The following is a 23,661-nucleotide window of genomic DNA, read 5'->3' as shown; positions in this document are numbered from 1 at the left end:
CACAGATAAGCTGCCATAGCCGTTTCTGCCTCCTCAGGAAAATAATCCTCTCGCACTTCAGGTTCCACAGGCTGGAGGGAAGGTGATGTAAGGACGTTGCCCCTGGAAGACACAGAAGTAGGTACTGCATCAGTCATTTTAAACGAGAGGAAAGAAAAGCAGCCGAAGGACTGAACACAGATTAAGGGCAGCTGGGGCTTACAGTTTCCTGTAAGTCCGGATTGAGGTGGAGGTTTGGATTCGCTTCAGCAATCCAGAGGTGCCATTTCACACTGGAGCGGCAGGTTCCCAAGAGAAACGGGGACTCTTGAATCTAGCAAAACCTCAATTACACACCAAAGTGCATCCATGCCATCTCAAACTACAGATCCCTTCACAAGCGTCATGCAATCCCTTTTCCCCACCACAGTCATCAACGTGTAGAGTACCAGAAGAAAAAAAGGACACGAATTTCAAATTTATTCTTTTAATGTCTTAAAAAGGTCACAAGATTGATTTCAATCTTATTAATAAATTTTATTTGGACAAGTAGAGAACAACTTGTATCACAACAGCTTTAAACAACATGATTAAAGACTGCAGCACTCCAAGGAGGCTCACAGATATGTACAGTAAATGAAGAAAAATGTTGCACCTCAGAGCTGATCATGATCAAGTTAAAAATACCTGACTTAAAGTATATGTGCTAATAAATTTCCTTTAGGTCATGACCAGCATGAAAATAATTAGGACACAGGTACTCAGCAAAGTTTTCTGCTAATGGGTACAGCAATATGCTGCATTTAAGGATTAAAATCAAATTCTAGTTTAGTGTTAGCACTGAGCCCTTAAGAGAAATCCAAATTTCTACTTTCCCCATTTACACACATCAAAGCTATTCCCACTTAAGGGTGTGCCCAGCTGCACACAGATCAAGTCCTTGAACGATAAAAACTTTTAGCGCTAATACTGGAGGTCTTACATCCTGGTATAAATTTGCCTTTCCAGCCATTTCAGCTATCAGTTGCTATAGAAAATACTTGCTAAGTTAACTCCTCAGGAGAAACAATGCAGGTGTCTGGAAATCACATCCCTTCTACAATGAAAATGATCTGCCAATTCAAGTTTCATTTGTTCAGGAAGACAGAAGATTTAAGGCTTCGGTGGCAAAAATAATCCTCTGAGCAGTGTTTTTCTAAAGTCAAGCTGACATAATTATGTTTACTTTTTCTTGACTTAAAATCCCTGGTATCAGGTTTAGATAACATCCACCTGTTAAGTCTGGCAAGAAAACTCTCCTTCCAAAGAGGTTGTCCTATATCAACCATTCTAGAAGCACGAGGATAGTTTGTTTCAAAATTTTTTTTTAATTATAGCAACATTCAGGAACTTTTTAATACGTTGATGAAGCAGTGCTCATAGCATCATCTGCAATTTTGGTACTGGCAGGGTGTATGCTTGCAAAATACTTGACATCACTGTCGTCATCCATTTGAAGCGCCATAATTGTTTGCTCCACGGCCTCTTGATGAGAGTTGGCAGAATTTAGAAAATATTCTGTAAGAGAAAATGCACAAGACTTATAGGAGGAAGAGACAGCAGATACTTCAGTGCAAACCTCAGCATGTTATCATGAAGGTTCAAGATCTCATGAGACTATCGGTGCACACGTATAGTCAGATCAGAACATCACGCTTCTGAATATACCTACGAATTCACTTAAAAAGAACATAATCATTCCGTATTTCAAAGCATAATTGCTCTTGAAGCACCAGTAGAAGTACAAGATTTCTACAGTCTATCAATAAAAGAGTGACAGATTCCATGACCAAAGGGAAAAAAAAACACAAGAAAACAGAAAGCACAAGGGACTTGAGAAGAGCGTGCTTGTATTTGTGATGGAGGGAAGGTATCACAAACCCATGGCCATGCCATTCCATCTCATTGGTGGGCTTGCCAAATAATTATCAAACAATAAAATAAAGATAATATAAAATAAAATATATACATATAGTATAAAATAAAAGCAGAGGAAGTCCCAATATCTGACGGTTTTCATGAACCGCACAAGTTGCATAAAAGCCACCCAATTACAAGCAGTTCATAGGAAGGGCAATTCAGATCTGAGGTCCCAAAACTTCTGAATTTATTCTTACATCATCTATCCACCACCCCTCGTCACGCACACATCTTTGAGGCAGGGACTACCTGCACTACAAGCTTGCACAGTGGCAAAACAGAATGGAGTTGTATGATCCAGGAGGGGCACACAAAAATAATGAGAACAACCAAAACACCAATACTACATGGTAACAGCAAGAACGGTGACAGCCTTGGCACAGTTAACGGAGGATAACAAATCACTGCACATCAGCTGATCCACGGTAACTGTCTGCATACGCTTACTCAGAGCCTCCAGCACACACATGACAGCTAGCGATAGCCCAGTTCTCACTGGGTAGGCATCCTCTGCACTGTGCAGTATTTTAAACATTTTGCATTTTAGTTCATACCATTGCCATGTTTCCAAAAGTTTTCTGTGCTAGCAATGGCAGTCCTCAAGACAGTGTATGTTTTTGAGGAAGAAAGTGACCAGAAATAAAGTATTTCAAGTGTAAACATAGCTGGTTTACAAAATGGCACAATATTTCTAATGCTATTTTCCATTGCAGTGCTTTGGAATCTGAGCACTGCTGACTCTTCTGGCATCTGCTATGCATTGAGGATTCTCTCCTAAGCACAGTCTGCAACTGAAGGCACTCCAGAGAAACTTTCTTCTCACTGCTACCATAAAATTTAAAACAAACAGCAGCCATCTCTTCTACCCCAGCGAAAGAACAGATGCTAGATTTGTATGGAAGGATTTTTCTTCTTTATCCTTATTAGACGCTTCATAGTTCACACGTACTTTCTGTACCCTGATCGCCCCTACAACCTAGCTCATTCAGGAAAAACAGTGCAAGAAAAAAAAAAAAAGGCTGGCATATGAGCATGAACTCTCACTTTCCAGCGTTACAGAACAGTGGCTCTGATAACACAACAAGGTTTATGGTTTTCTCTCAGCCAAGGCAGCACCCCACACCAAACAGACTGTAAAAGCTAGCGTGACCCACATCTCACGCTGCTTCTTCTTTCCCAGCTGAGCATAGGGAAGTGAAGCGACAAAAAGATAAGCAGTCAGCCCACTGCAACTATTTCTGACCACTAACCTTTCTCTAAAAGCGTTTGCTTTAATGTTTTTGCAAGCAGGACTCGAACATTTGGAACCCGGTCAGATGCCAAGTGTAGCAAGTGTGGCAACAGATGCACAGCAAACTGGTCCATGGGCAGACAGTCATCTTCACTGATAGTCTGGCAAGAAGACAGATGCAATTTCATTAGATTTCAGCACAGTGGAGATAAAATCCCAACACATAATCAGAGCTGACAGATCTTGTTACTTTCCTAGCATGAATACAGTATGTAGTACTCACCAAGTTTTAAAACGTGGTACAATACTTAATAGCACAAACGATGAAGCATATTAGGGCTGAGGAAATTCAGGCTTAGTTAGAGGCTCATTTTATTTTGTATGAAGTCTAGTAACTTATTTATTTTAAATCACTAATATCTGAAAGCAGGAGAAAAAAAGTCAAAGACTTCTGTCCTATCTTTTAACATGAATTTTGTCTTTGTTGTAACTAGGTATCATATTAAGGCAAGAACAGTTCGTCTCAATAAACATCCACTGTATCCAAACACGCTTCTCTAAATAAGCTCAACACTCACATTTCTCCAAACGCTTCAAAGAACTGCCCTATTTAAGCAACAGTCATGCTGCTGGGCACAGACAGCACCTCTGCTACAGCCTCTAAATTTCACCATTTCCTTCTGCTTATTTTGCATAGAATACTTCGGTTTTGACCAGCCCGCACTAGCTGGCTACAGAGGTGCAAGCAACTCCGAGCACTTGATTTCTGAATGATAATGCAAAAGGGTGTCCAGCTGCTGAAGCGGATTATAAAATCTCACTTCACGCTGAGTAACAAAGCAGCTTCCCAACTAAGGGATTATTTTAATGACTTTGTTTTACATTCAGTATCGGATCTGACAACCTGATGCCGACAGGCTAAGCTAAAGATGCATGCATGCTCATCTATGGGGCAATACTTAAGGATGCAGCCAACAAATCCATTTCCTTGGCAAAAAGTTCTCAAACATTCATGAAAAAATTGTCAATAGACAGCTTAAAGAGTTCCAGGTGCTTATCCCCCCCCATAATTCCCATTAAAATAATAATCATATTATTATTATTATTAATGTATTAAAAATAATCCCTCCTCCAATAAAAAATCAAAGGCATTTCACCTGGCAGATGAAGACAAAAGTCTGCCGACCAGACCATTTGCGGCATCTACAGAACTTTTCAACAAGTTCATTCATGAGGTCTACCACAAAGGTTGATGTTGAAGCCATGTACAACTTCTTTACCATTTCACTAACCTAGAAGAAATGGGAACAAAAAAAATATATTTATTTCTGACCACCAACTCTCAGAAGTCTGAAATCCTGAATTTCCTTAGGTTACTTTACCAGCTTGTAAGAAATCCAACGGACAGAAGACACTTTATCTGCACAGAGGCTGAAAGCGATAGGTCGCAAGTAGTCATAGATGTCTCTGGCACTGTACAGATCTAGAAGCAAGATGAGCTGCCTGCAAGACGGAAGAACCACCAGACAGGGAATATTAGAATAATGAAAACAGCATCTTTAACTGCAAAAATAGTCATTTATATGTTCAAGATTGAATTCAAAAGATACCCTGTAATTAGTCATTACAATGTGCTCATTTCATCATTCCTACTCAAGAACACTACTGTAATAAACACTGTAAACACATTCACGTTTCATAAAGCAAACTGTGGGATCCTAAGAAACTTCAGGCGGGACAGAACCTCAAGAAGTTCCTGGTGACCTGCCATAAACTCCACAATGTTTCCAAGATGATGGCAAACAGCCCTGCCATGACATGGGCCAGCTCCGTCAGCACCCTCAGTTGCAGCCCCTCTAGACGTGGATGGATGTGGGCTGAGTTCTTTCAAGCAACCCCTCAGTTGACCACTAAAAACCACTCAATCTTTCTCTAAGCAAAGGCCTGGGAAACCTTTTGAGTGAAGACTGAGGTACAGAACACAGTATCTCGGCCTTCTCTGCGTGTCCCATCACTAAACCACCCACCTTCTTCAGCCACAGCTCTGTTTTCCTTCCCTTTATTCTTTCATTGCTCACATAGCAGTAGAAACTCTCGTTGCCCGACAGCCCTTGCAAGCGTCAGCTCTAGCTGAGCTTTGGCTTTGCTAATATAATGCCACATGCCTGGGCAACGTTTCTAAATGCCTTCTTTGCACCCTGTTGCTGCCTTCACCTCCTGGATAATCTCTTCTTGCTTTCAAACTGAGTTATGAGTTCCTTTCTTATCAAGAGCCCAGCTTGGCCAAATTGCTTTGTTTCTGAGCACCGAGATGGACCATTCTTTCACTTGCAGGATACCGTTCTTAAAAATCTGCCAGCTTTCCTAAACAACTTCACCCTTCAGAGAGATGCCTCCCATAGGATCCCACCTACCAGTTCCATGAAAAAGCCAAAGTCAGCTTACACGAAGTCCAAGGACAGTACTCTGCTACTTGCTTGCTCTACTCCCCTCAAGATCTTGGTCTCCTCTGCATCCTGGTCATGAACTCAGCATGCTCAGACTCAGCAACTTGAAGTAAAAATGCTAAAACACTTCTATTGACTTCAACAGGAATCTAATGTGACCTTTTTTTGGCAGCTTTTTTTTTTTTTCAAACAGAATGCTAATGTTTTCAACAGATGGTGACAGGAAAGACATTCAAGTTCCCACTTTAAGTGATATACGACTAGTAGGAATTTTTAAGCAAAGGGAACAAGTGGAGCAGGATAGAGACAACCCAATAAAATTAATGGAAGAATGTCACTTTAAGACATCTGTTTTATGGTTGTAAAATGTGTAAATACCCAGAACAATAAAAACAAGCACCCAGAAAACCACATACTCAGCCAGCTCTGCACGGAAACGCCAGTTCCTGCTGTTATCAGTCACTAGGAATTCCTGGAGCTGATAAAGATATTCTCGTCTTTTGTCGAGATGAAGAAGCTGTAACAGCAAACATAAGTTAACATAGAGAAATGCAGCTTATGAATGACCAGGAGCAAGAGCTTTAAAATACAAGTAATGAAACACTTGTTGTGATTCAAAATAATTAATCTTCAGCAATAGTGTTGCTTTTCTGGGCTAAGCTCTATCATGCTTAAGTCAATAAAATTTCATGGGGCATTATGAAAGCAAAATCTGATCGTCTCTACTTGTACTCTAGGAAGCAAAAAGGGTAAGCGGTGAAGTAGCAATTTTTAAAGGTTTTATGATTCATCTATGTCAGTTCCAAAAATGAGGCAGTTACAGAAAAGTTCGAGAGTTAAGTTGCTGCAGAGAGATTAGAGTTACCAAAAAGAAATTTAAGAGGCCGCTGGCACCTGTACATTGAATAAACAGAGAAAAGAATGCAGAAGATTTGTCATGCGGATGCTAAATACACCCTAGCATTCAACAGATACCTGACTGGATTCCCATCAAGAGTTATACTGGTGTTATGTTAAACAGCAAGCACACAAAAGGAAATGAAGCAAAAATACATTATTTCATTGGACCAAAGATGAACACAGATGTACCTTCAGAAAGTCATGCAAGTGTTTAAGTACACCTATCCTGACTTCATCTAGGTCTTTTAAAAAGCCATTGAATACAGGAACTAAATCTCCAGCTGTAAGTTGGTCTCCAAGGATGACGGCAAGTTCATGGATAGAAAATGCTAGCGTCCGCCGAACTTTCCACTGTAATAAATAAATGAATAAATTGATGAATAAACAAAATTTTCATCAATGGATCATCTGAAATGTTCTATTTTAACCTGAGGGTCAGTATCTCTGCTGGACTTCAAGAGAGGTAGAGTACTCACAAATCCAAGACTATCATTTGTCTCATTTCTTGCACCTGAATATCTAGAAATTCTTTGTCTCAAATCTTTTTGCTTAAATCAGTCCCATACTACTATTCTTTCACTCATGTAACTTATAAAACAGAACAAAGAATATATCCCACAATACTTCAGCTGGCATCTTTTAGCTTCCCTAATAGGTAAAGATTCACCCACAGAGAGCGCCCAGAAGTCCAAGGACCAGTAAGTAGAGCTTTCACTCAACTTCAATTGAGTAGGCACTGTTTGAATTTTTAAAAGCATCTAGTTATGCCACTAAGTAACACTCTTCTTTAGCACCTTCCAATTATTATGGTACTATTCTTTTACCTGGATTTGGTGGTTCAGTCTTAACTCAGATTAGAGTGGCGACGAAACTGAACAGTTTTGAAAACAGTGCAATTTATTTTTATGTATGTTTTAAATTTATTAGCTGGTTGTTTTTAAAGGCTGCAGAACAGTTTGGAAAATATGAGCAATAGCCACGTATAAAATTACTCACTACGTATCACCGAGAATTGCTGCTCTGACATAGCAAGCAGCGAGTTCAAGAGAGGTGAAGTAGTCTGAGAATGCCTCAAAGAAAGAGAGCATCTCCAAAAAAGGAAGGCATGGAAGACTGGAAACCAACTGCAAAAGAACAGTAAAATGCACAAAGCCACCTCCTCACCACCTGACAACAAGGAAAACGCTGCTATTTCCAGCGTTTGTTTTTAAACCAGCAACGCTGCATTGTGATAGTGATGTTATCCCCTTATGACTAACTGGATGCAGCATCAAAAGGCCACCAGATCCTGGTGTGAGGCTGACTCACTGAGCTCCAGACATGCCTGCACGGGCACGTCTGCTCACACACAGCAGCACAGCCCAGATTCTCAGACCTATGAGAATCACAAGCACTGCCGTGAGATCTCAAGCAAGCAGAAGAGATCAGAAACCTTTCCTCACATTTCCAACAGAGATCCATCTCCACAAATGCACTCAAACTGCCCCATTTCCTTACTGCCCGAGCACCACACACTCCCAGTTAAACTTTAGCTCATTATATGAATACCTAACATTAGCAATGGGCAGCTCCACATAAAAATCAAAGCAATCGACACACAGTAAACAAGAGAAATGATCCTAAAAGTTCACATTATGCTTTTTTCAGAGCTTCTTGAGCTTACCTGCATGTCAGAAGCCAGAGTCTCATAGGTATCTTTCAAGCAGTGCCAGTTCTGTCTGCCTAATGTAAGTGCCACGCCTGGGAGGCTGTAGGCACAGTGTTTGGCGATCTCAGTATCAACTGTTTGTGCGCGAGACGGATCGGTCATTGATAAATACTGATCCAGCAAGGCCTGAGGTACAACATCCTGCAGCAATAAAAGGGTAGAGAGTTAGTATCATTTTCAATACAACCTCAAATGTTGATTAAAATTCCAGGGAACACCATCATAAGAACATTTTTTCCGCAACTGTAGAGAATTATTTAACTGAAGTCTCTTAATAAGAATGCAGAAGTTTTATATTTCGTACAGAGTTCCACCAAAAAAGTTCCAAAGAAATGATGACATGTCTGGGGGCTATCAGAAAATATACAGACCGACATAACAGATGTGTGGTGGGTGGATCACTGTCTACTTAGGCAAAGCAGGAGATTGAAGAGACTACATTTTACCTTTCCACAAACATTCGGTCTCACAGGCTGTGCAAATTGCCTATTTTAACTCATCCATAAAATGAGCAGAAGAGCAAATGACAAGATGTGTTTCAAAAACTGTTTTGCTATTCCTCTCAAAAGCTTGTCTTTTGGGGGAGAGGAGAGAAGACACCCAAATTAAAGCACTACGGTTGGGAGGAAGTAGGGGACAGAGTATATATAGGGTGTTCAGTATCGCCTCCCTAAATAGTCACCACAAAGGAAAGAGCTTCTCCAGAGGCAGAGAACTCTGGTGAAGACCCATCTTTCTCTCCACTGAGAAATTAAAGCATCTGAAACAAACTTTTGTGAAAGCCTCTTTGTGTTGACTTCACCACCATCTTTGCTTCAGCTGTTGTCACTTCATCTCAGGCACTGACTCTGCCCAAGAGCATTTCCCTGACACGCAGCTGCTGAATGCCTCAGCTCACAGAAGCAGCCAGAGCAACTGAGGCTCCCACTCAAAGAGTCACGGTGTGCCGGGTGGCATACATTATACTGAACTACAGAACAGCAAAAATTCCTTCAGAAAAAATGACAGAGACAGCTTGAGTTTAATGAAACGCTTTCACACCTTTTCTTCAAAAAGCTGTCATGGGGTGAGGGTGGTTCCACTCAAAACATTTAACAAAAAAACAGTTTCCTCAATAACCTAATTTCCATTACAGAATAGCTTCCATAGAAAATTAAACCCAATGAAACCAGAACCTGGAAGTCTACAATAGTTGTTCTTGCATCAAAAAATACTGTCATCTCTTACACATAATTAAAACAGAAGCAACTGCCAAATTAAGCCATTATCTCTGGAAACACTGAGTATTTTAAAATTACTTATTTAGACTGACAGCATAAAAGAAATCTCCGTATTTATTTAAAAATCCCACTTCTCTGACATATGTAGGAAAAACTGAAATCACTGTCATTTACCTGGACTTTGGATTTTCTTTCTTCTTCAGGGCTGAAACTACTATTGGTGCTCAAATCCGAATCATTATGGATATAGTGAAGTGTGGAATCCATATTCTATTAAAAATAGACAAAAACACAAAATACATTCAAGTATTAAAACAAAACCGTCAACATCAGGCATTGCTACCCTCACCTCAGGGTCTTTTTCTTAGATTAAAGAAATACACGTGTTAATATCAAATACAATTTTGATGCAGCCTAAAATCAAAAGGCTTATTAGATAAATCTTTCTGCTTTAAATTTCAAACAAAGACTCCTCTTGATCTGCTCCACTTTGGTTCTTAAGGAACGAAAATCACAGGAGAGGAGTACCTTTGAAAGTGCATTAAGGAAAACGTAAATAACATGTGGGTCACATCGCTTCTTCCCTGAAGGGAAAACGAGAAAACATCTGTAGCGGATTTTGTTGGATTTGGTGCTTTGCATTTGTGCTAGGAAAAGGTCAAAATAAAGCCACTCTTACACATAAGAGTGGAAACTGATGAGGCTAATGCTGTTGCTCCTTTCCGGGAGGTGATTACCCTATAATCATCTCTACAGATGAGCTTCACCTTATAATGCAGTGCCCTAGTGGACAATGGCTGTTGGCACCAGTCTTCGAACCCCTCAGCAGTTTTTTTTTTAAGCAAATTGGTTTTTTTGGCAATCATTCAAGCATCCTGGGTACACATCTGGGCCTTCAAGATAAGGACAAAGACTCCGAGTCTGCTTCAGAACTCGAACAAGAAGCAAAGGTTTGATGTGCTACGATCAGCTGTGTTGCTGAGGGGATGCGATGTCACTGTCTGTATCAGTGGAGTCCTCCAAATGCAATGAACTTTGCATCATCAGCTTGTGAATTTCAAGAAGCATGCGATGAATACTTCAAAAGTAGATCAGGCTGCTGTCTGGTAGAACAGGACAAAGACCTTTTTGCCAGGTATGATCCAAAGTATCTATAAACACTGCAGGGTGAGCTCTCAGGGGTCAATATAAGCTCCAAAAGCATGCCTACTCTGCGAGCTGTTCAGCTCAGTTTGACAATGAGTATTTTCAAGCCAAGAACTATAAGCATCTTCAAAAAAGCATCCAGGATACCATCTGCCTTCCTGGGTTTGACTGCAGACACTTGCTTTTTCCTCATCCCTGACCTGCTTTCATCCAAGCACTGGGTTGCAATTTTAGTCACCGAGGTACAGCTACAGGTGACAAAGGGCAGGCAGGACCGTGGGGCAATTGCACGTTGGTGGCACTGCAGTCCAAGGCTCCCTCCTGGCTTATCAAGCAGCAGCGTGAAGGTGTCAAAGAGCCACGGGAAGAAGAGATCTGCAAGTGACTCGGTAACGAAATGTGTCCATCAGCACACAACTCACACTGCAGAACCTCCAGAGGCTCTGAAAAGCAACTCTACAGGATTCTAGTTTGCCAGTCAACTCTTCACTCCTTTGTCTATTTGGCTTCTTTTTCAGAAATCTACAAGAGATCATTTTCAACATTACCTCTAAGCAGTACCTCTACTCCCGCAAGTGCAATTTAGCTTGTATTTCTTCCATGTTAGGTGCACACACTGAATTGAGCAGTGCAGAGAGCCAGGACATGAGAATTTAGCAGGGTTTAGTCTTAAACTTACTGCATACCAAACTGGTGAGCGACCACCTCCGAGATGCAGAGTATGCAAAGTGGCCTTACAAGCCCCTTACCCGAGATTTCCTTTACCTGCAGCAGAACCAGAGCTCTGTGGCTGTCCCAGGACCCCTGCTCTGTGCCACGGGTTGCACACCAAGCCCACAGCACCAGGACAAGCACTGCTGGTGCCTCCTGGCAGTCAGGGCAGGTGGCCGACACACAGAGAGAAGGGGCCAGTCTCAGGGGTTCAGATTGGAGCCCCCAGTCTCCTCCTGGCACCCACCCTCTTCTTAGAGGGAGGTACTTGAGCCTGACAGAGATGGGCTGATTTTACTCGAGTTTCCTATCTCTATCCTCCTCCTCTTGCTCCCTCTCCCTTCAACCAAAAAGAGGGGACTCCCACACTCATCTACTTTGAAACCTTACAGAGAGCAGACAACCTAAAGAAAACCAAAATGGCTGTCCTCAAGAAAAAAATAAAACAAGGAACCTCATTCCCAACGAACAAGCTACATCTATGTTCCAAAGCCTTATCTGTTCTCTTCATTATACCTTTTTTTTTCCTATTTAAATAGAGAATCTCTAACATCTAGCTTTAGCTCACTCAGGAGCCTATACAGCTGTAGGAGGACAAGCAGTTTGATTTTGCTTTGTGTGCAGAACTGTGAAGGCTGCTTTCAAATATAGAATACTGTAGCCTGATTTTTCTAAAGCTTCTGGTTCAGTTCCCCTACCGATTCTTCGCTACACTGAGACCTAAAACAAAATAAAAATCAAAACAAAACAACAACAAAAAGACCTCAACCACCTGCGAAAATCAGAGCTCTCTTCACTGCCAGAGGCAACAGGCCACTCGCCCAACAGATCACAGCTTGATGCCCAAATTCTAGGTCACCTCTATGACATCCTTTCACTTGTAAAATGAGCATTTGGTTCAGCGCCAGAAACAAACAAGGAACTGGCAGATTAAGAGCATCCTTTTAAAGGGCAAAATTGAAGCATGCGAAAACAATGTGTACCAAAAATGTGACACATTCTTATGCTTTCTGTCAGCATCCTATTCTGTAAAGAAATAAAACATAAGAACAGGTCCCTCTGAACAAAGACTACCCTCATTATTCCCCAAAATCAGAAGGACAGAGGATTCATTCACGCTATCCTTTTACAGGTTAACCTTTAAAAAATGACTACAAAGGATGCTATGATAAAGAAACATATCGAGCAGGACATCAGGATTTGGGGTGTGCGCGCTTTTTGTTTAAAAAAAGAACACATTTGTAGTGTTACATTATGACTGTGTCTACAGAGCAGTATCCAAACAAACACAACATTCCTCCACTCACCAAATGTTTTTGGGCTCTATGGTCCAACAGCTTAGATGAATCGTTAATTGTCATCTAGAAACACTGCTCTAATTAAAGAGGGCTGAAAGCCTGCACTGGACTGACGTCAGCTCCTGGACTTCTCACAGACACTTATCAAAAATGTCATCTGAAAATGCCATTTACGCAACATGGTTCAACAAATCACTTGTAGATAATGGAAATTGTATTTGGGAACCATTGCTTTCTATGTAATTGTAATTTGCAGTGACCAGTTGTTTTTGACGTAGTGTTTTTGACACTGCAGATAACAGAAAATTAAGAGTACTAGTATCAAACACCACAGACTTCAGTAGGGCAGGGGACAGTGGCAGAATGGTGAAGAAAGAGGTGCAAAAGCAACCCAAAAAACCTTCAAAACATTACTAGTTGCTAGAATACAGTTTCTCTTTCCACCATCCACACATCATCTTAGATTTCAGGTCCTGAACTTCTCTCATGCAAACCAGTAAACTACCATAAAACACTTCTCCAAGGATCATGGAAACAACCTACCTCTTCCTGCACGCCAGAAAAAAAGAGGGAGCAAGGGAGGGTACTGCAGTAGGTAGATTCACTTACTGTCAAGCAGGACTCTGTTTTAAGCAAGACTGTCGCACAGTAATAAACTGCAGTAGCATTAAAACGTCTTAAAATCTGATAGTCACAACGAAGATTTTAACGGAAACAATTTCAAGAATTTATCTGGATAAACACAAACCCAGCAAAAATAAAAATACCCCAAACAACTCATTTTATTTTAGTAGCTAGTGTTTCGATACAAGCCAACAAAACCAAACATCGTGCTAGCCAAAGTAGGAAGCATTTGACTGCAATTACTGCACAAATACAGAATACAGCTCTATTACTGGAGCCCTGGAAATCTGAATGGAAAAAAAAAAAGAGCACAAAGCACGCATCTTACCTCAACAGCGTCACCAATTAAAGGCACGATATCACTCAGTATAGGTTTAAAGTTTTGTTGGTCATTGATGGTTAGCTCAGTCTGTGAGTCTGTTCCCTTGCCAGTGCTGGCCATCGTCTCTTCCTGAGGATCCAAACTGGATGCTCTGAGTGCAGCAGACAACACCTCCACTTGTGCTGCAGCATAGGAAAGAGGAAAACGTGAGGGACTGAGCTGCAATAAACTTTTAGCAAGGCCACAAACCAACTTTTAGACATTGACTAATAAATTGAAGAAAGGCTGAGGAGCTACGTAGACGACAAATTCAAGACCCTTGACCGATACTAAGTCCTGCACTGCGGACACGTAACATAAAAGACAAAGTAGATAAATGCTCCACTCTTTCCCTAGGGACAACAATACAGTTCTGTAAAATTTTGTCTCTAAAGCAAAAAATAAAATAAAATGAAAACAAAACCCAACCAACCAAACAAAAACCACAGGAGTAAAAAACTGCTGTTGTGGCAGGACCAGTAAGAACCTCAGTCCGTATTAAAGGTGCAGTCTCTGGGACAGAACAGCACGCAAATACCAACATACGTGTAGGGTCTTTTGTGGGAACTGGGGATAAGAGAGGGAAAGGAAAAGTAATTAAAATAAAGGTTGAGAACAGGTTTATTCATACTGAAAGGGGCTGCAGATTTCAGTTCTAAGAGACCGTCTCTTTCTCTCTCTCTGACCATTAAATTCTCGAGTTCTGATAGCAACACCAGCGGGATCTATGTAGGAAGGCCGTAGACCCCAGAAACTGCACAGGACACTTTATACTCCTTGCACCCTCCACACAAGTAAGGAAGGCTGCACTGTTCGATGTCCTCTCATCAAAAGGCTGCGTTAGCACTTCATGCTCTGCCATCCACTCTTTTGAAAGAGATCCAGCAGTTCTGGGACTCTTTCGCTTTCCAACCCTCTGCTTCCTGCTAATTAAAAAATAAAATAAAAAAAACCCACAACTTCGGTTGAACAATGTTCCTTGGGTATAGCCCGACTGAAGCACATCGGCATCACGAGCAACCTTCCCTGCAAGCAGCACAGAATTCAGTGCAGATTGATTTACCCTGCCTTCTTTCCTCCCTCTCCTGAGCCATTAAATTTACCCAGCCGTCCAGAAGCTCTGCTCAGCAGACAAATGGCTTTTCTAAGGTTTCTTAAAGGCTATGCTCGTTCCCAGATTAAATGACAAACCACACGCTTGTGTCCAATCTCACTTTGCCGTACCAAGTTACGGAATCTCTTCCTCTAGTTTTTTGACAGTTGCCGACAAGAATTAGACAAAAAGTTGGACTCATTTGTAGATAGAAGGTATTTCTTCTATGCAATATAGCCATTACAAGAAGCAAAACTGGAACTCAACACAATCTCAGCTAGGAAAAATTGTAAAACACTCAGCTGGTTGACTGGTTTCTAGGCGAGGTCTGATAAGCAGAAGTGAAGACGATTCTTTTCAACATGCGATGCCAGCTCCAGAGCTGTGTCAAAACTCTCAAATAACTGAAACATTTTCTTGCTGTACAATTACTGTTATTCACCTCAATATGAAAAACCTACTGCAAATTAGATTCTTAGAAAACGAAGCCAACATCATAGTAATAATTCCACCAAAAAAAGAAACCACTTCCTAACATAATAATGCACCTTTTATGTATAATCACAGTATAGCATTAGGAATTTCACAGTAAAAGTCTTAAGATTAACAAAAGCTTGCTACAACTTCTCTATTCAAGTGTTCCTTCACTGACAATAATCCTCAGAACCTCAGGGTCCATGAGAACGAAGGGGATCAAGGTTAGTAAATTTCTCCAAAACAAATCAAACAAGAAACCACTCCCCCCCCCCCCCCCCCCCCACACACAGAGAAAGCAAAACCCCCAAACCCACCAACCAAAACCCATGCAAAATAGGCGGACATTTCAGAGCCTTTGCTAAGACAAGATATGCCAGTCAGATTTCTGGTTTATTCTCATTTAGAGAAATCAAACAAGAAAATTAAATGGAATTTAACACATCAAGGAGACGTTTTTCATGAAGACTTCTTTAACGAAAGACAACTTCAAGAAAAATAAAAGTACCCTCCTCTCATTTTCAGTTAAAAGTCAAGAAAGCCTTACCTTAACTAGACACCACAAGCTGCTTAAACCCTGAATATGTATTTACTAAAAAATTCACACACAGCTTAATGGGACAAAGGCCATGCATAGCCTGGTATCCTCTGCCTGCCATAGGGAAGACAGGATTCAAACGTGTGTTGTCTCAGCTTCTTGTCAACTCTACAGTCCCAAGACATGGGGATGAAGCCCAGGAGAGGCCAAACTCCCAAGGATTTCATGATTACCAAGTGCCTTCCTATTTTTTTGAATGCTCCTCCATAGGTCCTGTCACCCAGGGCAACTCCAATGCTGTTAATTCACTAGAAGGTGAATTACCTAAAATCCATAACCGTCTTAAGGTCCTAGCCAAAAAAAGCCAAATCCACGTGAGACTAGGAAATGGTGGAGTGCTTGGTAAAGCAGAAAGAGAAACGGAGAGTGCCTGTGTACGTGCATATGTGTGCGTAGCTCCAGGTGGCTGCCTTGAAGATCCTGACACTCCAGAGTGTCCAGATGAGCTGTCTTCACTGCTGGGGCATGTCCCCTTGCCATGCCATCACATACCCTTCTAACTGTAGGGGCTGCTTCTCCTCCCCTTCTTTCACAAAGATCTTTCCTACAGCTATAAGACAGGCAACATTATCCAGAAGTCCATTAAAAGTACAAGCAAAAAGATAAGGCTCCCTTCTGATGCAGGATGCACGTGCCTTGGAGCTCTTGGGAAGCAAGGTTTTGGGAGGGAGAGTGGACAGAGACCTGCTAGTTGTGAAAGATAAAATTAAAAAGTAAAAATTTAAGTTTAGAGGTCAGCTTTCTGCAAAACACAGGATGGATGTATTGCATTGGTAAGACAGTCAGTGTTCACTGGAACTTAAACCATCCTCTAATTAATTCTTTCTTCCTCTGACTTCAGGTTCAGGTATTTTTTAGCAAGAAATGATTTACTCTTGGTTACTGTAGCCACATCCTAAAATAACTGGCACAACCTTTAAATTCAAAAATACTTTTTACCTGGCCTTATTACACTCCCTGGTCCTCAGGAGTTTCTGCCCTTTCAATATACCGTATTGCTGTTTTCCATTTCTCCTGATGTTTCACTAGAAGACACGAATATTTCTAAGTGGCACTCTCCCTTCTCTCTTCTGAAGGATCTTCCTTGCATTCACTTCTTACTCAGAGGCAAAAGCTACAGGCAACATTAGTGGGGACAGCAATGCAAGTCACTAAGGAAACACAGCCTATAGCATCCAAGCAACAGGGACTCTGAGTTGAAGAGGAGAATTATTAGAGAGAATTATTATTTTAATAAACATTAAAATAAGAGGAGCTGCTTCTCCCCACCTACCCTTCCATGAACAACCATTTTACACCATTACTGTAGGCACAGCTAGTAGCCTACCCTATATACATAGTTTTTATATGTAGTGGGGTCGATAGACAACGCATTTGAGCTGGTTTTTTTCCATCTTCAGTCTCCATTTGCCAAAGCAGCCTGGAGCTGGCATAAGCCACAGTTAGCCCCAGTAACCTGCAAGCCAAGCTCTCCAGCTTCCCCCAAATAATTAGAAAAGCTGACATTGCATCGTTTAACACTTCCAGCACATGAAGCGATAAATAAAGCTCAAGATAGCCTCTCAGGAAAGAGAAATAAGGAGATAAAAGTACATAAGGGAAGAAAAGCAACTTCTGAAGTAAGTGAAGACAGCAGCAGCCTCAGAGAGCTGGAAAAATGTGACCTAATAAAGCCCCTGTGATAATTTTAAAAGAGCTGACATACTCCAGAGGAACGTGCAGGTTTCCATCTCCCAGTTTCTAAGACCCTCTGGATGTGTGGCCGGTTGACTGGAAAGGTCATATTAAGAGGAGTTACTTATCACTGCTTAACTTTGCACAGCCTGGGTAGCTCTCAAATGTAGGGTAGCAGAGACAGGCTGCCTTTATCTTGGTTGCTGCCTGCTCAACGACCTATTGCAAAGATTTATCACTTTGGCAACAGGCTAGTTGTGGAAAGAAAGCCTCAGGGTAAGGATTTTGGGGAGGGAGATTCAGTTAAAGCAGCTCACCCCCTTCTGACACTGAGTTTATGGAAAAATAATGTGTTCAATGGCAATTGCTGGCCTCTGTTAAAAATTATATTTGCTAGAGACCTCATCATTTCCCATGCCTTGGAGCAAGGATTTGAAGTTTGAAATGGAGACTGCTCTGATGGCAGGGAGGTGCGCTGCAGAAAGACAGCAAACACAGTCAAGTTACAAACAAAAAACCACCACCGCCCACACAGAGAAAAGCACACAACAACAAACAGTTTGTTCTGCCTACATAAACAGAAACTCGTTAGTGCTTGGCAGCCGGACACCTGGACTTTTGGGGTATGCACTGGACACACTGCCCTCTGGGCTGCACGAGTTGGCAGTGCCTTTCCATTCAACCGACCCTCCCCAGTGCCGTGGCATCCCCAGGTACCCCTAGGATAGGAACCAGGTTGTTCTGTTCTCAGTCCTTCCCCCATAAAGGTGCAAGCAGGTGAGAAAAGCAGCACCTCTACACAACGTACAGGGGCAAGGAGAGACGTGAAGTAGAGGGGAACGTGGAATATGGAAAGAAAAGGAAATGAAAACAAAAAAAAAAAGGAAGCAGGAGGGGAAATGTGTATGGAGGAAGGGATCCAAGTACAAACGTACGGTGGTTGCTACAGCTGGGTATGCAGGGCAAAGCACAGAAAGAAAAAGAAATATACCTGTACTCCTCTGACTCAGAAAGAATCCCTACCTGTGGAACTCCAGACCAAATCTCCACACCTGCCTCAGCTGCCAGGGACTGGCTCTGACACCAACCAGCAAACGGAAATCACTGACCTCTGCTGATTGCTCCCGAACGGGCACCAGCTTATCATCGTCACCAGTTACTGTACAGAGACAAGTAATACAAATGCCGTGTGATCTGAACAACTTTCAAAAACCCCTGCCAAAGATGCAGGCCGACGTTGTTCCACTCAACAGAAATTCTTTTTTTATTTAGAAAATATCCTCAGAAACCGAACATGTCAATAGAAAGATGCTGAAGTTTCAGTCAAAAGCACTGAGAAGCTAAGAACAGCCAGAATTAAGGTTGTCTGAATGGCTTAACCTTACTGACACACGCATAGCATCACACACTGCGGCATAGCATCATGTGTTGCGACATAGCATCACATTCCCAAATGCTTTTGCTACCTCCTCCTCACTTCATCCTGCGCTCTCTCTTAGCGTGTTTGCCCCACTTGCCACAGAAAGCAGAGGTGTACCTACGAGAGCTCTCCAGTACTTATGGCAGGCCTCCGCTCACCCACCACAGAGAGCACAGCGCCTCCTGTCCCCATCCCTTGGCTGGGAACACAGCAAGAAAGGCAGGAGCACAGCACGGAAGCAGGAATCCAGGACTTGGGTGAAAACGAAGCAATGAAAACAAGCGCAAGAAAGAAGTCGTGGGGGAGGAAAGAGAAAATTCACTGCACGCTCAGTCCTTGCTGTCAAGAGCCAGCCCACTCACTCATAAAAAAGCAGTGGCTAGTCTCAGAGAAAAAAACATACAAACCCTAAGCAACACCGGGACTGTTTGGCAAACACTTGCAGGATAAGTAATACCGAAGATGACAGTAACCTGAGAAATTAAGAAATTTTGTAATATTGCTACGAGAATAACAATTTAAGACATTCTTTGGACTGAATATTTAAACCATCGGTTTGCAAAAACAGCCTTAGACGATTAAGATAGAAGCATTCCTCCTTGTATTGCCAGAAGCAAGGAGGCAGGGGCAGTGCTCCAACCTTCTGGATCATCCCCAAAGGCAGTCCACCTCCCTCTTACCACAATATGCGGAGTGTAAGTCCCAAACCATAGGCACTAAGTCAGCTACTAACAGATTAAAGTCTGGACACCCACCACTTTATGTATGCTTTAGTGTTTCAGTGCTCATTCCATCAGTTTTGGTCTCAACTTTTTTTATGCCTCAATGCACTTGTAAATTAAAATTGCAGTGTAAAATTAAAAGCAACACTACCAAGTCAAAACAGGCATGTTGTAAAGTTCTGGCTTCTGAAGTATTTGGACAAAATTATGAGAGCACATGCAAGGGAAAGAAGTGAAACAAGCAGTTCTGCGTTGAGTGCAAGGTTTTAAAGTTGTGTTTCATGGGGCTTCAGTACACGGCCTTGCCCAAGTCAGAGGTTCTGAAGGGTCACTGAGTAATTAAGACCAAGACAAATAAACAAACCAGAATAAATGGCTCTGGTAAGCCCAGTTCAAACCCTTCCTAAACTCATGGGCACTTGGAACTCATGGTGTTGACAATCTAGTTTTCTTCCACTGAAATGCACAAGTACAGGTCAGCAGCTGTACTGAAAACCTCTTCACAGCCAGTCGGAAGAGCTACAAAACAAGGCTCTGAGACAAGACATGAAAACACTCGACAGAAACAACAACCCCATAACACAAAACAATTCTGGATATACAACACATAGCCTACATAAATCTTAATAAAAACCGTTTAAGGTATGTTTTGTAACTGGACAGAACTGTGTGCAAGTTTTAACAGTGGGCTTCACAGATGGGTTATTTAAAGATCGAGATCATCAGTAAGGCTGATTTTTTTCCTCCTTCCTTTGAAAGAAAGACTGCCCAAAGCATTCTTAAAGTTTAAAAAATAAATTAAAAAAAAAAATTGCTGATTTTACAATAGATCAGCTAGAAGTAACCCAAAATGGATCTGAATAACATTCTTAGCACATCACCCAACTAACAGAATAGAAAGAAGTTCAAAGCAGTAACAGTTTGTTCTAAAACATCTGGTTTTCCCCACTCCAAACTTCCCCCTCTTTTTCCTTCCTACTTTTTCTTGTATAGATGCATGCTTTCCTCTAGGGATTCTTCAGCTTCAGAATAACTTGCTTTCTTCATTAGTGGTAGCTCTGGATTTTCTAGCTGTAACCCTCAGACTTGATATGCCTTAGGATTTATTCAGCATATGAGTTGCAAGGAAACACATCTCCAGTATGTACGTGTGAAACAGCCACATCGTTTTAGCCCAAGGGGCATCTCTGAGCTGATGCTGTACCAGCCAGTTAAGTTTTTAAAATGGAAGATGTGTGTTCACTTCAAAAACTCGTCTTGGATCAATTTTCAACTTGGCACACTTAAGCAGACAACATGAGACTGCAATAATCAAGATCTTATAGAAAAATGGATAAGGCTAATTCATTAAAAACAAAATAGGTAACTCATAAAATGAAAGCCACATTTATCATATTTTGGTATTTCAAAAAATCTTCATCTGCTTTGTTTTGCATGTGTGCTAATTACAAAATCATATCGCAATCTACAGCTTATACCACTGAACCATCTATTTGATTATACTGTCAAAACAGGCAGTTAAAATTTTATACTGCTATGTGTATTCAGTTTATGGAAGGAATTATACTACCTTTAAACATTTTTACACAAATGCAAGTTCCCTTTTGGTACATCATCACTTCTCCCACTTAAATCAAAATAGAAATGATTTCTTCAAGGACGAGGAGAAAGCAGTTCTTCTGACTTTTAAAGACAAGGTTCAAGCCCAAACTGCTAAAACAACATATGCACATCTCCGAACACTAAAAATGCTTCAGTCTCTTTACAATACCTTTTACATCTGGATCATCTATGTGGGGTTCCAAATTTTCTATCATTTCTTCCAGCTCTTTCCTTGTTGCCATAGGAATGTTTGGAGACACTGGCATTGTGAGTTCCTGAATTTCTCTATCGAGTATTATCTCAGAAGTCTGCTGAAGCTCAAAGTCAATATCTATTTCAGGAAGTGGAGTCCTCCAGAAATGAAAGGAGTTGTACAATTCCTGCTCTGAAAGAGAGGTTTCCTGTGAACTTAGCCCAGCCTCCCGCAGTCCTGCTGTACAGCGATGAGAACTTCGCTCGTTCTCGTCAGCCATTTCCCCACAAGGTTCTGAAGATGAAGTGCAATGAAAGGGTGACTCAGTCTGGAAATCACTTTCCCTCTGGGAGTTATTTGACACTGCATTTTGATCTTCCATGGCATTTTCAAGTTTTCTTGCAAAACCATCATTATCAACATGTGAAGACAGATCCTCTGTTCTGTTGTGCTCATCCTCTGCTGTGACATCTTCTGCGGTTCTGATTTGTTCACTGTTGAGTGACAATGTAAACAGACTATTTAAAAAAAACTTGTTGCAAACATGTTTTTTGAAAATTCATAAGAATACTATCAGCTTGTTATTTATCAAATTAGTTTTACTTACAGCATAGCAAAATAAGTCACAGAATCAAAGAATGAGAATGGTTGAGATTAGAAGGGACTTCAGGAGGTCATTTGGTCCAAGCGCCTTGCTCAAGCAGGGACACCTACACCACATTCAGAAAGGTTTCGAAGATATCCAAGGAGGAAGACTCCTCAGCCTCTCTCGACAACCTGTCCCAGTGCTCAGTCACGCTCACAGCACAGAAGTGCTTCCTGATGTTCAGAGGGAACCTGGGCTCCAGTCTGTGCCCATTGCCTCTTGTCCTGGCACTGGGCACCACAGAAAAGAGTCTGGCTTCACCATCTTTAGACCCTCCCTTCAGGTATTATATACGTTAATAACATCCCCTCCTGAGCTTTCTCATCTCTAAGCTAAACAGTCCCAGCTCTGTTTATCCTGTCCTGACAGGATAGATGCTCCAGTCCACCATCATCTTGGCCCTTTGCTGGACTTTCTTCAGTTGCTCAATCTCTTTCAGGTTTGTGAGAACTGAGCACAGCACTTCAGATACATCCTTACCATTGATGAGTAGACGGCAAGGATGATCCTTTCTTAACCTGCCAGCAGTATTCCTAAATGCAGCCCAGGATACCGTTAGACTTCTTTAACATAAGGGCACACTGATTCATGTTCAATTTGATGTCCACCAGGACCCCCAGGACCTTTACTGCTTTCCAGAGCTGCCTTCCAGCCAGGCAGCTACAGCACATGCTGGTGCCTGGGGTTGTTCTTCTCCATGTGCTAGACTTTGCACTTCCCCTTGCTGAACTTCACAAAGTTCCTGCCAGCCCATTTCTCCAGCCTTTCAAGGTCCCTCTGGATGGCAGCACAACCCTCTGGTGTCTCAGCTGCTCCTCCCAGTCTTATGTCACCTGCAAACTCACTGAGGGTGCTCCTTGCCCATTCATCCAGATCATTACTGAAGATGTTGAACAGAACCAAATCCAGTACACCCCGGGTACACTGCTTTTTACTCACCTCCAACTAAACCTCATGCTACTCATCACCAGTCCCTGGGCCTGGCTCTTCAGCCACTTTTAAATCCACCTCACTCACTGCCCACCCATCCAGCCCCATAAGTCAACAACAGCTTCTCTGTGAGGACCTTATGGAAGACAACATCAAAAATCTTACTGAAGTCTACATAGACGATATCCACTATTCCCCCCTCATCTAGCAGGTCAGTTACTTCATCATAGACAGTACACTGTAAGGTATTTGGAGGCATCCTAAATTAATGAATAGCTCTGTATTTTTAGTAAATAACTGAAAATTCTGGTATTCTGTTCAGTAAGATGAGAAGTTCCAGATTTTTCCAAGATTTATACAGGAAAATTAACTTTCTGAACTTGCAAATCACATAGAAGAAAAATAACCTGTAGATTTAGGAAATTCTTTACCTGTTTTCCTGTGAAGAACCATGATCCTCTGGGTTTTTACCATCTTCTTCTTTAAAATACTGACCACTGCTGGATGGATTAGCAAAAGTTGATATGAAAGGCCCCAGAGACTGAAAAGCAGCTTGACGGACCTAGTGGAAAGGGTCCAAGAAAAAAAGTTATATAAATAGCGCCGTCCTACAAAACATAAAAGTCCACTGTTAGGAGTAGGAAGGGTCACAAGTCTATGCAGGAAAGCAACAGCAGAGGCTCTTTTCTGGAAAAGCAAGCCAGCTGTATATCTAGACTGATAGG

General features: G+C 41.7%; 1 protein-coding gene across 17 annotated transcripts in view; it reads right to left on the bottom strand.

The window, feature by feature from the left end:
- Positions 1 to 450: 450 nt before the first annotated feature.
- Positions 451 to 23,661, bottom strand: part of PPP4R1 (protein phosphatase 4 regulatory subunit 1) — a 63,720-nt gene continuing 40,509 nt past the window's right edge. For all 17 annotated transcript variants that reach the window (XM_040550023.1, XM_040550032.1, XM_040550021.1 and 14 more), the window contains 11 exons: positions 23,368 to 23,498; positions 21,337 to 21,854; positions 13,552 to 13,727; positions 9,619 to 9,714; positions 8,180 to 8,365; positions 6,706 to 6,867; positions 6,033 to 6,133; positions 4,552 to 4,672; positions 4,327 to 4,461; positions 3,189 to 3,330; positions 451 to 1,536 (listed from right to left, as the gene is read on the bottom strand). In XM_040550023.1, the coding sequence (XP_040405957.1) occupies positions 1,373 to 1,536; positions 3,189 to 3,330; positions 4,327 to 4,461; positions 4,552 to 4,672; positions 6,033 to 6,133; positions 6,706 to 6,867; positions 8,180 to 8,365; positions 9,619 to 9,714; positions 13,552 to 13,727; positions 21,337 to 21,854; positions 23,368 to 23,498 (1,932 nt within the window). In that variant the 3' untranslated portion in view covers positions 451 to 1,372. The remainder of the gene's footprint in view (positions 1,537 to 3,188; positions 3,331 to 4,326; positions 4,462 to 4,551; positions 4,673 to 6,032; positions 6,134 to 6,705; positions 6,868 to 8,179; positions 8,366 to 9,618; positions 9,715 to 13,551; positions 13,728 to 21,336; positions 21,855 to 23,367; positions 23,499 to 23,661) is intronic.

Source organism: Cygnus olor, chromosome 2 (assembly GCF_009769625.2).
Source record: "Cygnus olor isolate bCygOlo1 chromosome 2, bCygOlo1.pri.v2, whole genome shotgun sequence".
In the NCBI taxonomy this organism is placed as follows: Eukaryota; Metazoa; Chordata; class Aves; order Anseriformes; family Anatidae; genus Cygnus; species Cygnus olor.
The sequence above is the reverse complement of the archived record's forward strand: the minus strand, read 5'-3'. Positions and strand labels throughout refer to the sequence as shown.